General features: G+C 40.2%; 1 protein-coding gene across 14 annotated transcripts in view; it reads right to left on the bottom strand.

The window, feature by feature from the left end:
- Window positions 1–443: 443 nt before the first annotated feature.
- Window positions 444–14,052, bottom strand: part of LOC138835061 (protein FAM114A2-like) — a 37,825-nt gene continuing 24,216 nt past the window's right edge. For 7 of the 14 annotated variants that reach the window (XM_070033762.1, XM_070033761.1, XM_070033760.1 and 4 more), the window contains 3 exons: window positions 6,686–6,840; window positions 4,839–4,960; window positions 444–3,340 (listed from right to left, as the gene is read on the bottom strand). In XM_070033762.1, coding sequence (XP_069889863.1) covers window positions 4,862–4,960; window positions 6,686–6,840 — 254 coding nt within the window. In that variant the 3' untranslated portion in view covers window positions 444–3,340; window positions 4,839–4,861. Of the gene's footprint in view, window positions 3,341–4,838; window positions 4,961–6,685; window positions 6,841–6,942; window positions 6,987–7,355; window positions 7,491–14,052 lie in introns of all 14 variants that reach the window. The other 7 variants (XM_070033764.1, XM_070033754.1, XM_070033766.1 and 4 more) reach the window with 5 other exon arrangements.

The raw sequence follows: 14,052 nt of genomic DNA, 5'->3' as shown, positions 1-14,052 counted from the left end.
GGCTCAAACAACTGTCTCAGCAAAGATACCAAGGTGCCAGAGTGGATAACCCTTCATCCAGGACCAAGGTCAAACATCTCTAGATGAAATGCATATCCAAAAATATATCTTGGGCAGAAAAATTTTAAATGAATAACAGTCTCCAGGCTTTCTAAGATAATGACTGGTGAGAAATGATACCATGGAAGGAAAAGGGAGAAGGTCAGGTCCTCCTATATTTTACCTCATCTTGGTAAATGTCTAAGATGCCACACTTTGCCATCAACTTTTCCAAGAGCAGAGGACATGCCCACTCCCCCTGGGAGGAGTGGCGACTGGGCCTGGGACAAGTCTGTTGCATTTAATATGTAGTCTAAAGGGAGAGAGAGCCATCTCAGAGGAGACCTTCGTACAGATGTGGCTCACTGAGGACTCTCTAGATATCAGGGTCATATGCTCCCTCCTTCTCTGGGATCTGCCAGGTCTGGAGAGGAAGAAAACATTTCCTCAGTGCTGCTCTAGTCTCCTATATCAATCTTTGGGGTCACATTCAATAGTTCTATATTCCCAACTACCCGGGTGATGAAAGTAGAAGGATCATAATGTGAGGCCAATCCAGGCAATAATACAAGAACTCTTGATTCTTCTCCAGAACCAAACTCTCAGCCTTCCCAGAAATCCCTTTCCTCTCCCAAGGGTGGCTCAGGAGCTTCCATCATTGGGTTGTATCGTTACCCCCTCTCCACCAGGGCCCTCTCCAGCTGTGATGAACACCTGAAGATTGAGTTGCCTAGTTCAGAATCTCAGCAAGAGAACTCCACAGGGAGGCAGCACGTGGCAACAGAATCTTTCCCATTTTTATAGTCAAAAAGTAATTGGTACACAACAACATTAAGAGTCATTACCCTTACAAAAAGTTTTACAGGTTACTCTGGATCTGACTAAAACAATCAGGGTCAAGTATTCTCCATCTGGAACTGAGAGTGCCTTCAAGATAATGGTCTCTGAGGACAGAAATAACCAATATCTGCTTTAGCCACGCTTACAGCAGCACAGACTCATGAGGGGGGTAGAAAATCATGAGCAAACCTACCTACTAAGATAACACAGGACTTAAATCACTTCTGCCACCTTGACCTAGGCTCTCGCCTCTACTTTTTCCTGGATGCAGACACATCTTCTCCATCATTATCTACTTTCCATTCAAGTACCCCCTGTACTTCAGGAAAAAGGAAGTCATCTTTCCACCACCAACACCCCCCCCAGGCTGAGGAAGACCTCTCCCAGTCAGAAAATGAAAGCTAAGTTCCCGAACACTTGCTCATAGACATCTTTTGGATATCACACCACCTATTTCCACAGGCCTGCTAGAAGATTGTTAAAGTCAGAAGTGCTCACCACCTGTTCACCAATGATCACCCAAAGACGACCTCTTCTCCAAGAATAACTCAGTGTCATCTCTGCCAAGTGAAAACTGGAGTCATTCCACAGAAAAGCACAAAGCAGGGCAGACCTATGGCCATGCACTTTCAGCTCAATGAATAGTGGGCACTGCAGCCATCACCTGAGAGTACCACCCTAGCTCAATACGCAAGGAAGGACCCGGCACAAATGGCCCCATTAGAGGAAAACAGCCCAGCTGCCAGACTCAAGAAAAGAACTGGGCCCTAACTCCAAGCACGTCACAGAAAATTCAAAACTGGATTCCCACGCTCCTACTGGGCAGACCCAGCATCCCCACAATCTACCCCACAGCTGGTCCACGCTGGCCTACCTAGCCCAGGTCAGTGGGAATCCCAGTGGTATTACGGACACACTGACAGTTCAAAGAAGTAAACAGAGAGCCATCTTTAAAAGCACTAATATTTGGAAAATTTTCATCTGGCAGCTCTCAAACATGCTAGTCTCAGGACCTCTTAATACTCTTAAATTTTGAGAGCTCCCAAAGAGCTAATTAAAAAGGTAAGGTGGCTCAGTGGTAGAGTGCTTGCCTTGCATACATGAGGTCCTGGGTTCGATTCCTCGGCACCACATAAGTAGAAAAAGCCAGAGGTGGCACTGTGGCTCAAGTGATAGAGCGCTAGCCTTGAGCTGAAGAGCTGAGGGACAGTGCCCAGACCCAGAGTTTAGGCCCCACAACTGACAAAAAAAAATGTTAGTAGAGCCAGGAACTGGTGGCTCTCACCAGTAATCCTAGCTACACACTCAGGAAACTGAGATCTATAGATTGCTATTAAAAGCTAGCTGGAGCAGGAAAGTCAATGAGATTCTTATCTCCAATAAACTACTCAGAAAACAAAACAAAACAAACAAACAAAAAAAACCAGAAGTACAACTATAACTCAAGTGGTAGACTACAGCTCAGGATCAATGCCTAAGTGCTGAATTCAAGCCCCAGGACTGGCACAAAAATAAATAAATTAAATAAAAAATAGGGGATACACATGCATTAGCATGTGCACGCACACACACACACACACACACGAGAGAAACAGACAGATATGTTAAAAAGTAGAACTCAGCTAATGAGCAAAGCATCAGGTATTGAGTCCTAGTTTCACAACCCAAACAAAAGAAAATTTAGAACTCAAGTGCTTATGGTAGTTTTGTAAACTTAAGAACAAAAACACTGGGGATGGGAAGGTGGCTCAGTGGTAGAGTATCTTGTATGCATGAGGCCTTGAGTTCAATTACTGAGCACCACATAAGCAGAAAAAGTTGTAAGTGGTGCTGTGGCTCAAGTGGTAGGATACTAGCACTGAGCTAAAGAGCTGAGGGTCAGCACCCAAGCCCACAGTTTACTCCACACAACTCACCAAAAAGAAAAAAGAAAGAAAGAAAAGAAACACTACTTATTAATATACACTTATTGAAAAAAAACTGTATTTTCCAAAAAAGGTAAAATTTCAGAATAGTCCCACTGTTTTACATCTTTAATAAATCTCTTCATCCTTTAGCCTAATGAAAGACACCTGTATTCTCTCATCTGCTTTTATACTGTCTGTTGGGTTATGTTGTTTCAAGTATATGCAGAAAATCTACCTTACAAAGTCACTTAGTTAGAAAAGGAAGAAGTATTTTAGTTGCCTTCTCAGATTATCAATAAAGCTAATGCTGGCATACTCCTTAATATTACACTAAAACTCAACTAGTGGTCATCTCTTAAAATTTAGTTGTAATGAGATAGATAGCAATGAGCCTGAAGCTATACCATAAGATTTTCTGCTTGGATGTATTAAATTAAAATCAGTTAGTCTTTTCTTTTCTTTTGCCTGTACATGATTTGCTAACATCACACATTAAATAATGGGAAAATACTCACACTGAGTCACACAAATCTTCCAAATGCTGACCAACTGTCCTGAAATCAATGAATATAGCTGGTATTATCAACACAGATTTCATCAGCATAGTCTGTAAACAGCACTGGGAAGCTACAAAGCTCAACAGAGCAATAAATACATTCTACAAAATTGAAACTTAGTTTGAATGTGTATCACGACTCATACATCGTTGCTTTTCTCGTCGTAAAGGCTCATTTCATTCACTTTTAAGAAATGTTCACCAAATAAAATTCTAGTCTCTATGACCACTTGTATACTTCAGAGTGAAAATGTCATTCCATGGCAAAGTAAATAGTTCATTTAAACACTACAAATGGGCTAGGCACTGGTGGCTCATGCTTGTAATCCTAGCTACTCAGGAAATTAAGATCTAAGGATCATGGTTCAAAGCCAGCCCAGGCAGAAAAGTCTGTGAGATTCTTATCTCCAATGAACTACTCAGAAGAAGCCAGAAGTGGTGCAGTGGTTCAAGTGGTAGAGCACTACCCATGAGCAAAAAAGCTTAGGGCAACATCCAAGCCCTGAGTTCAAGTCCTAGGACCAGCTTAAAAAAAAAAGACAAAACTGAATTCATTGGATTCCACTTTCTTAAAATAGCCAATTAGCAGATAATATGTCTTAGAAATATATCTAATTAAATGTTAAAATAAAACAACCCTTAAGATTCATTTGTCCAGAAATTACATTTTATACTAACTGCCACATTACCTAATTACTATAAAAAATGAGCAGCTTCAACATTCATATTTTCTAAGAGATACAGGCTTTAAATTGTGGAGGCAGGGAGGGGTAAGATTGTCACTCATGTTTTAGGTACTACCACCTTTTCTGCCTCAATTCAAGATGGGATTAAGGATCCCACAAGTCACGAGGCACAGATGAAGTATCCAGAGATATAAAGAAACATTAGCCAAACTGAGGACAAACTCTGAAAAGAGCAATCTTTAACTGTAATCACTGGCAGGGGTGTATGAACAATATCAGTATGAGGGATGCTAAGAGGAGTCTGACAGGGAAAAAAAAAAGAAGACATAAGCAAGAGGCTGACGTGTCTGAACACCTAGATGGGGGAAAGTTGCAAAAAGAATTCTACATGAAAATTCTCACTGCAAAAAAGAGAGAGATGCAGGGTGCCAGTGGCTATCCTCGTCAGACTGCTACTCAGGCAACTGAGATCTCGGGATCACAGTTGGAAGCCAGCCTAGAAAGAAAACTCCATGAGACTCCTATCTCTAATCACAAAAAATACACTGGAAGTAGAGGTGTGGCTCAAGTCCTTAAAGGTCTAACTTTAAGCAAAGAAGGTCAGGGACAGCAAGCAGACCTTGAGTTCAAGCCCCAGGACCAGCACAGGCGTTGTGCGTGCACACACACAAACACACAAATTACTCTAGTAATAATAAATAATCTAGTAATAATATTAATAATAATAATAAATACCCTAGTAATAATAAATACTCTAGTAATAATAAATACATTGCATCTTCCCACTCTGATTCTGAATTTTCATATTACCTTTCTTCTCTTCTTCCTCTTCCTCATAAAATTCTGCTAGGGAAAATGCTTCTGAGTTGTTCTAATTCAAATATTAGAGCCTCTAATTCTTCTCCACTCAGAGAATTAAGGAAAGATTTCACCTGAATGAAAATAATAAAATATTGTGTAAATATTAATGAAAAAAATCTCATAAGGAGAAAAGACTGAAGAGCTCATGCCAGCACAGGTGTGTGTGTGTGTGTGTGTGTGTGTGTGTGTGTGTGTGTGTGTGTGTGTGTGTGTGTGTGTGTGTGTGTGTGTGTGTGTGTGTGTGTGTGTGTGTGTGTGTGTGTGTGTGTGTGTGTGTGTGTGTGTGTGTGTGTGTGTGTGTGTGTGTGTGTGTGTGTGTGTGTGTGTGTGTGTGTGTGTGTGTGTGTGTGTGTGTGTGTGTGTGTGTGTCTTGGTCCTAGGGCTTGAACTCAAGGCCTGGGGGCGTAGCTTTTGTGCTCAAGTCTAGCACTCCATTATTTGAACCACAGCACAACTTCCAGCTTTTTGGTGGTTAATTGGAGATAAAAGTCTCAAAGACACTCTTATCTGAGCTGGCTTCCCACCATAATCATCAGATTTCATTCTCCTAAATAGCTAGGATTGCAGTACCCAGTTCTTTTTTTTTTTTTTTTGCAGATCCTGGAGCTTGACCCAGGAGCTATCCCTGAGGCTCTTTGTTCTGAAGGATAGCGATATACACTTGGAGCTACAGCACTACTTCCAGCTTTCTGAGTTGTTTATCAAAAATAACCTGTCTGGTCTGGCTTTCAATTAACCTCAGATCTCAGCCTCCTGAGCTAGGATTAGAGCCAGAACTAATTTTTTTAATAACCATAACACTAAAGGGTAGATATTATAGGAAAATAGACAGAATTTGTATTTCCAAAATTAATATAGGCCAAAAGATAAATGAAAATTATCAGTGCTTAAGCATGACTTCGAAGCCCAGGCAGGAAAAGCCATGAAACTCTTATCTCCAATAAACCACCAGAATAAATACTGAAAGTGTTGCTGTGGCTCAAGCGGTAAGTGCCTGCCTTGGGCTGAAGAGCTGAGGCACAGCACCCAGGGCCAGAGTATAAGCCCCAAGACCAACGAAGAAGAAGAAGAAGAAGAAGAAGAAGAAGAAGAAGAGGGAGAAGAAGGAGAAGAAGGAGAAGAAGGAGAAGAAGGAGAAGAAGGAGAAGGAGAAGAAGAAGAAGAAAAAGAAGAAGAAGGAGAAGGAGAAGGAGAAGAAGGAGAAGAGGAAGAAGAAGGAGAAGGAGGAGAAGGAGGAGAAGGAGAAGGAGGAGGAGGAGGAGGAGGAGGAGGAGGAGGAGGAGGAGGAGGAGGAGGAGGAGGAGGAGGAAGACAAGAAAGATTGGCTTAGATTATCAGAGGAGATGAACTAACAGGAAATTATATACAAATTAGCAGCTATAACAGGCTTTTTGACACCTAAAAACCCATGACACTGGAGAAAAAACAGAAAATGAAAGACTAAAGTGAAAGAAAAGGATATCTTATATTAAGACCTCTGTTCTATTTCTTTTTGCTTATGTGGTGCTGAGGAATCGAACCCAGGGCCTCAGGCATGCAAGGCAAGCGCTCTACCACTGAGCCACCTTCCCAGCCCTGTTCTTTTTCTATAATTTTAAGAGAAATAACATTTGACTTATTCACTATTTCTAACAATTAAACAGTAGGGGATATTTTTCTTCTATTATAATATTTCCAGCAACGCACATCTCCTTCAGAGACACATTTCGTTTTCCAAATATACAAAGTGAAAAGAAACCATGCAATGTTTTTTCTTTGAAGACTCTTTTCAGCTGGGAGTTTGGGATTGGAATTACCTTTATTTCACTTTCTTGGGAAAGCATCGCCAGAACTTCTAGATGTTCTTGAAGTTCATCAAAGGGTAGCTCACAATGAGTTTTCTTGTCTGTTTCCATGGCTACCTCATTGGAGGTCTTAGCTATTCTTTTTCCTTGGCCTCTTACTCTAAAACCTAAAAAGAGATGGAAGCATAGATGCAGCAAATAATAAGAGCTCAAGGGAAAGTTTTTAAGAGTGGAAAGAAGCAAAGCTAAGTTCCAGTATAAAGTACTACCCTTCATTCCTGGACAGCAAGTCAAATTCACTAAGGATCAGGAGCTGCAAAAAATAAAAAAGAAGCTAAACAAAATTTGATGTTAGACAGCAGCACCTAAGGAGCCACATGCATTTCCAAAAGTGGTTTCAACAATAACCTAATAAGTAATCTTGATAGCGCTCAGGATTTTGTACTGCACTGACAGAGGCAACTGCAGAAAGAAAAGAGCTGGCTGTTTGTCTAAGCATTAGACAAACCCATAAAAAAAATCCAGCCCATAAAAAATGCCTTAATTTTATAATGCATTGATAATTCTTTACAAGAAAACACACTAACAAAGTCCCAAGGTAACAAAGGGAAAAATTCAAATTAAAAAAAAAAAACACACAAACAACAGAAAACAGCAATCAAACCAGTAAAGGTAACAGTACCTGAGACAGTGCAGAATTCCGGTTCATCAAACCCTTAGTCATTTTAAATACAGGATCCCGTTCTGCTATTACATCCATTGTCTTCTTCCCAATGAATTCTAAGGCATCTAAACTCCCACTAATAATGTCCTTTCCCTAGATAGCAACATAAATGTCATTACTACTATACTGGGAAAATACATTTGCATATATTGTGGGGGGTTTGTAGCAGTCCAGGGACTTAAAACTCAGGGCCTAGGTGATGTCTATGAGCTTTTTTCCTCAAGGATAGTACTCTACCACTTGGGGAACAGCTCCACTTCCTACTTTGTTTGCTGGTTCATTAGAGAGAAGAGTCTTGCAGATGTTCCTGCCTGGGCTGTCTTTGAACCACAACCCCAGGTCTCAACTTCCTGAAGAGTTAGGTTTACAAGCATGAACCACCAGTGCCCAACCATTTATATGTTTCAATTCTTTAAGAGTGACTTACAATACTAAGTACTGGGAAGAATGTGGAACAGCAAGGGAAATAAATACACACCGCATGTGGAACCATAGTAGGTTCTCCTCTTTGGAAAACTGCTGGCCAGTATCTACTATGCTACATATGTGTAGTGGTTCATCAGAAGACAGCTTAATTATACAGTGCTTGCCTAGCATGCATGAATCCCTGAGAACAATTCCTCAGTACATCAGGAAATAGCACTGTGACTCAAGTGGTAGAGTGATAGCCTTGAGCAAAAGAAGCTCAGGGACAGTGCCTGGGCCCTGAGTTCAAGCCCCAGTATTGGCCAAAAAAAAGACATAAACAAAAATATTCAGAGCAGCCGTATTTGTGATAGCTACAACACGGAAACTATTTCAATGCTTAACAACTGTGGGATAAATAAAATATGACATAGTGACAAAATGGAATACCACATCCAAAATACAACATGGTCAAATAATACAAAAATGTTGTGGAAGAAGCTAGATACAAAATGTACTATAAGTATGTAAAGTATAAAAGCAAACAAAATTAATCTAAGATAAAAGTCAGGACTATAGTTATCTTCCTAGAAGGGGCATACTGTCTCTTAAAGATTCTGAACAATGCCGGGCGCTGGTGGCTCACGCCTGTAATCCTAGCTAATCAGGAGTCCGAGATCTGAGGATAGCGGTTCAAAGCCAGGCCGGGCAAGAAAGACCGTGAGATCCTATCTCCAATAAACCACCAGAAAACCGGAAGTGGCGCTGTAGATCAAGTGGTAGAGCGCTTGCCTTGAGCTGAAGAGCTGAGGGACAAAGCCCAGGCCTAGAGTTCAAGCCCCACAACCGACAAAAAAAAAAAAAAAAAAGATTCTGAACAAGTTCACATTATGAAAATTCACTGTTTTAATTTTCAGTATGAAAATTAAGAAAAAATATAAAGCATAAAGCTAAAGTATAACCAAATATTGTAGTGTAGTGCATGCCTATAATGCCAATACTCTAGAGACTAAGGTATGAGTATTGTGAGTCTGAGGCGAGCCTAAGCTACATTCATATCCAGTCAAGGATGCTTGGGCTACAGAGTGAAAAGAATAAAAAGAGAATCCAAAGACACAGTGTATGCCTATAATCACAGCTGCTTACAAAGTAGACGCAGAATTGTAGTCCAAAGCCAGCACAAGCAAAACCTATGATCAGAACCAAAAACAAACTAGCTATTTCTGCTTTCTAGTTGCCATCGTATGATTGATTCTGCTTTGCCATGCCCTCCCTGCCATTTTGAACTGACATCACTGAGAATATAGAGCAAAATAATGACTACTCCCTGTAGATAGATAGATAGATAGATAAATAGATAGATAGATAGATAGATAGATAGATAGATAGATAGATAGATAGATAGACAGACAGATAGATAGACAGATAGATAGACAGGTAAATAGGTAGATAGATAGAGGCATGCAGAAGAAAGGACTAAGGATGTGGCTCAAGTGGTACTTCATATTGCCAAAAGAAAGAAAGAAAGGTTCCAATAGCCAGGCAATGGTGGTCTGCTGACTCGTGCCTGCAATCTTAGCTTCTCAGCTAACTCTGAAGACTGAGAGCTGAAGATCATATTCGAAGCCACCCAGACAGGAAAGTCCATGAGATTCTTATTTTCAAATGACTTCTCAAAAAATTTAGGAAATAGTGCTGTGGCTCAAGTGGTAGAGTGCTAGCCTTAAGTACAGAATGGGTCAGGGACAACACTCAAATCTTGAGTTCAAGCCCCAGGACTGGCAAAAGAAAAAAAAATATTGATCTGCACATAGTAAACATTTTTCTAAACAAGGGGAAACTATAGTCAGAGACAGATCAATGGTTGGCAAATGCTGTGAACAGACAGAAAGGTGTGGCTACAAACTGGCATGAAGGAACTCCCTCAGATAATGAAAATATTCTTATATCTCAGTGAGCCATACAAATACAGAAAATATTCTGTATCTGTGCATCACAATATACTGTGATTATACAGTATTAACATAACCATTATTTCTCAACACAAAGGCATATTGCAGAAAAAAAGTTTTACTGTATGAAAATTATAGCTCAACTTTGTCCTAAAAGACTATGCTGATTCTTAGTATGGGAATCAATATACATTACAAAGATGAGTATGTTTCAAGAATAATTAGTTCTGTTTACCTTTAAAAATCTTATACTAGATCAACTAGTACACCAAGTAATTTAACTATATTATATCAAACACTCTATTATGGAGAGAACTTTTGCTTTCAAGTTCTACACTTGCCTTCCTATACAGCAACTAGAAAACCAGACAAAATAGAAGAAAGAACTATTTTTAGATACTACACAAAAGACAAAAAAAAAAAAAACACTTTGGTCCAGGAGAAAAGAGAAACAAAGTCAACGCCACAGCTGGGCTTTCTGCCTAGAGAAAAGTTCCAAACCCCAACACACAGAGGAGAACCTACAGACAACAGAACACTCACAGGCAATGTAAGTCAGGGATAAAGTCTGGCATCAAGGAAGGCTGAAGCAGCTACTACTTTAAAGTCAAAAAACTTCAGAGGATGCAGCTATATAAGTAAAATGTTCCAAGAATCTACAGATGTGTTGATTTGTATGTATCTGAGTAATACACTGTTCAAACACTAGGTAACATCACACAGTTGGGAGAAGAACTAGCATAAGTAGTAAGCAACACAATCCCCATAGCTCAAGCTATGCTGAAACATCTGGTTTTTTAAACAACCAAAGTGAACAGATTTCACTGAAAACCTGAGGAATAAGAGTGAATTCAGAGGAATCAGGGCGCAGCAGTAAAGATAAACTAGTCCTTAAGATTGAAGGCTAAAAGACATACAATGGAAGAAACAAAACTTCTTCAACCACTGGTGTTGGGAAAAGTGGGCAGCCACATGCAGAAGACTAAAAGTGGACCCCAGCCTACCACCATGCACCAACATCAACTCAAAATGGATTAAAGATCTTAACATTAAACCTGAATCTCTGAAACTACTGCAGGACAGAGTAGGAGAGACACTTGAACTTATAGGCACAAGAAGAAACTTCCTGAACAGAGTCCCAGAGTCACAAAAAATTGGGAGAGTGACTCGACAAATGGAACTACCTTAAAATAAAAAGCTTCTGCACAGCTAAAGCTATCGCAACCAAGCTAAAAAGACAACCAACTAATTTGGAAAAATATTTACCAGCAATATATCAAACAAGGGGTTAATATCCAGTATATACAGGGAACTCAAGAAACTAATCCCAGGGGAAGGGGAAAAACAAGTCGTTTAAATGAGGATACAGGAGGACCCGTCGCAACAATGAGAAGTACAAATTGTTATGTCAAAAAAGAACTTTACAACTTTGGGGGGGGCGGGGAGGATTAGGTGAGGGGGCCAGGGGGGAGGATGGGAAGGGATGGGTAGGGGAAACAAAGGAGGAGGCTACAATGCTTGATAAGAAATGTACTCATTATCTTGCCCATGTAATTGTAACCCCTCTGTACAGTATTTTCACAATAAAAAATAAATTAAAAAAAAAAGAAACTAATCCCTCCCAAACCTAACAAACCAATTACTAAATGGGCAAGGGAATTAAAGAGAGACTTCTCAGATGAAGAGATAAAAATGGCAAAGAAACACATGAGGGAATGTTCACCATCCCTGGTGGTGAAGGAAATGCAAATAAAGACAACCCTGAGATACCACCTTACCCCAGTCAGAATGTCCCATATCCACAAATCAGCCAATGACAAATGCTGGAGGGGACGTGGAGAAAGAGGAACCTTATTACACTGCTGGTGGGAATGTACACTTATACAACCACTTTGGAAAGCAGTCTGGAGGGTCCTCAGAAAGCTAAAGATTGACCTCCCTTAAGACCCAGTCATACCACTTCTAGGCATCTATCCTGAACAACAGGAACCAGTATACAAGGACACATGCACCTCCAGTTTATTGCAGCACTGTTCACAATAGCTAGGATATGGAAACAAACCAGATGCCCCACCACAGATGAATGGATCCAAAAATTGTGGTATCTATACACAATGGCATATTATGTAGCCATTAGAAATGACAAAATAATGGAGCTAGAAGAAATCATGTTGAGCGAGGTAAGCCAAAAGCAAAGAGACAAATGGTGTATGGTCTCCCTGATAAGTGGATGTTAAATCCAAAATGTTAGGTGATACAACAAAATTAACAAGACTTAAGAAACAAAGAACTTCCACTCATCTGGGCAAACCACTACTAAATAACTCCATGCTGCTGATCACATGTATGGTATATATGTGTACACCAGAGGAGAACCAGGAAGATGACACAGAACTAGAGGGAATCAGGGGAAAACATACAACAGCGGGACCCATCAGCTGCACAGGACATTGACCAAAATGAACTAAGCAACTTAATGACAGCTATGTGAGGGAGGGAACAAATGGGAAAGAGGGAACAGCTGATACTATGCAAAACAAAAGAAATGTACATACCACCCAATGCGGAAGAAATAACTGTATCACAAAGCTCATAGAACTCATAAATGTTATACCGTAATAGACGATTTGTTCCAGGAAAGTTAGAGTGTGTTTGTGACTTTAACAGCATCACTATCCCACAATACTCTGAAATTGGGGAAATTATGTAATCAATCACAATAAAAAAATAAAAATTAAAAAAAAAGATTGAAGGCCACACTAGACTCCCTCTAAACAAGCCTAACAGAGAAGGAAATGTTGACACTGTCCAAAAAGAAATGTACTCACACCTGTAATCCTAGCTACTCAGGAAGCTGAGATCTGAGGATTGTGCTTCAATGCCAGTCTGTGAGACTCTTATCTCCAATAAACCATCAGAAAACTAGAAGTGGCATTGTGGCTCAAGTAGTAGAGCATTAACTAGCCTTGAGCTCTAGAGGTGAGAGGCAGCGCCCAGGCCCAGAGTTCATGTCCATGACTGATAAAAAAGAAATGAACTCTTTACCCAACTTATATAACTGTAACCAGTATCTTTTAGTAACAGTTAAAAAGTTTTTAAGTATGAATCTGAATTGGGAAAGCAGGACAGGGTCACTGGTGACTCATGCCTATGGTCCTAGCTACTCTGGGCTGAGATCTAAAGATCACAATGGAAAGCCACCAGGGCAGAAGAGTCTGTGAGACTTTCATCTCCGTTTATTTATCCCGCAAAAACCAGAGGCAGGGTTCAAGTGCCAGCTGTGGAGGAGGGAGACAAGGTAGACTGTGAAGACGGAATTCAAGCTCCAGTGCCAGAACATACACATTAAAAAAGAAAGAGGCCGGGCACTGGTAGCTGACAACCATAATCCTAGCTACTCAGCCTTGAGCAAAAAGGTCAGGAACAGCACCCAGGCCCTGACTTCAAGCTCCAGGAACATCACACACACACACACACACACACACACACACACACACACACACACACACACACACACGCACACACACACACACACAGACACACAGACACACAGACACACACAGACACACACACACACACACACACACACACACACACACACACACAGACACACACACACACACACACACACACACACAGCAGAAGACAACATCCTTAAAGGAACATGACAAAATTGCAAAAAAGATACCAAGTGATTTCATTGGTATCTTTTATCTCAAACTTCTAAAAAAAACCCATCTCCGGTATACTTTCCTTCACAGTGAAATTAATGCTTAGAAATTTTAGATGGGAAAGACGTTAGGATGAAAAAGCCACCCATTCTATTCTGGTACACTTAATATTCAACTAAAATCTAAGTCCATAAAACTTCCACTGAGTAGTGGGAGTTCTCTACTCATGAGACACAAGTAAACACAACCTAAATTCTGTTCTCCATGCTAGTCTTCAAAGGTATAAAAAAAGGTGTATTCTCCCTATCTCCTTTCCTTAGATTTTCATATTCATGATCCATTAACTCTCTAACTTTTTAAGACATTAATACTAGCCACTCTTGCCAGGGTTCTCCATGATTTTTATTCCCCTTCTAAAACATGGCTCTGAATGACAAATATCCTTCAAGTCTTATGAAATCACTGCTGTTTACTATCCAAACATACTTCTAACTCCTGTTTTCCTTGCCCACTAAAAGCAATTCCTGATAAAAAATTTCTGAAAATGCCAACACTTTAATCTTCCAACATCTCAAAGCATCAGAGTTAGACATTAAACCATTCTAGCTGCTGGGAGCATGAGGAGAA

This window comes from Dipodomys merriami, unplaced genomic scaffold, assembly GCF_024711535.1.
Source record: "Dipodomys merriami isolate MVZ:Mamm:240054 unplaced genomic scaffold, mDipMer1.0.p SCAF_2251, whole genome shotgun sequence".
NCBI classification, from domain to species: Eukaryota; Metazoa; Chordata; class Mammalia; order Rodentia; family Heteromyidae; genus Dipodomys; species Dipodomys merriami.
This window is presented reverse-complemented; position numbering and strand designations above follow the sequence as displayed.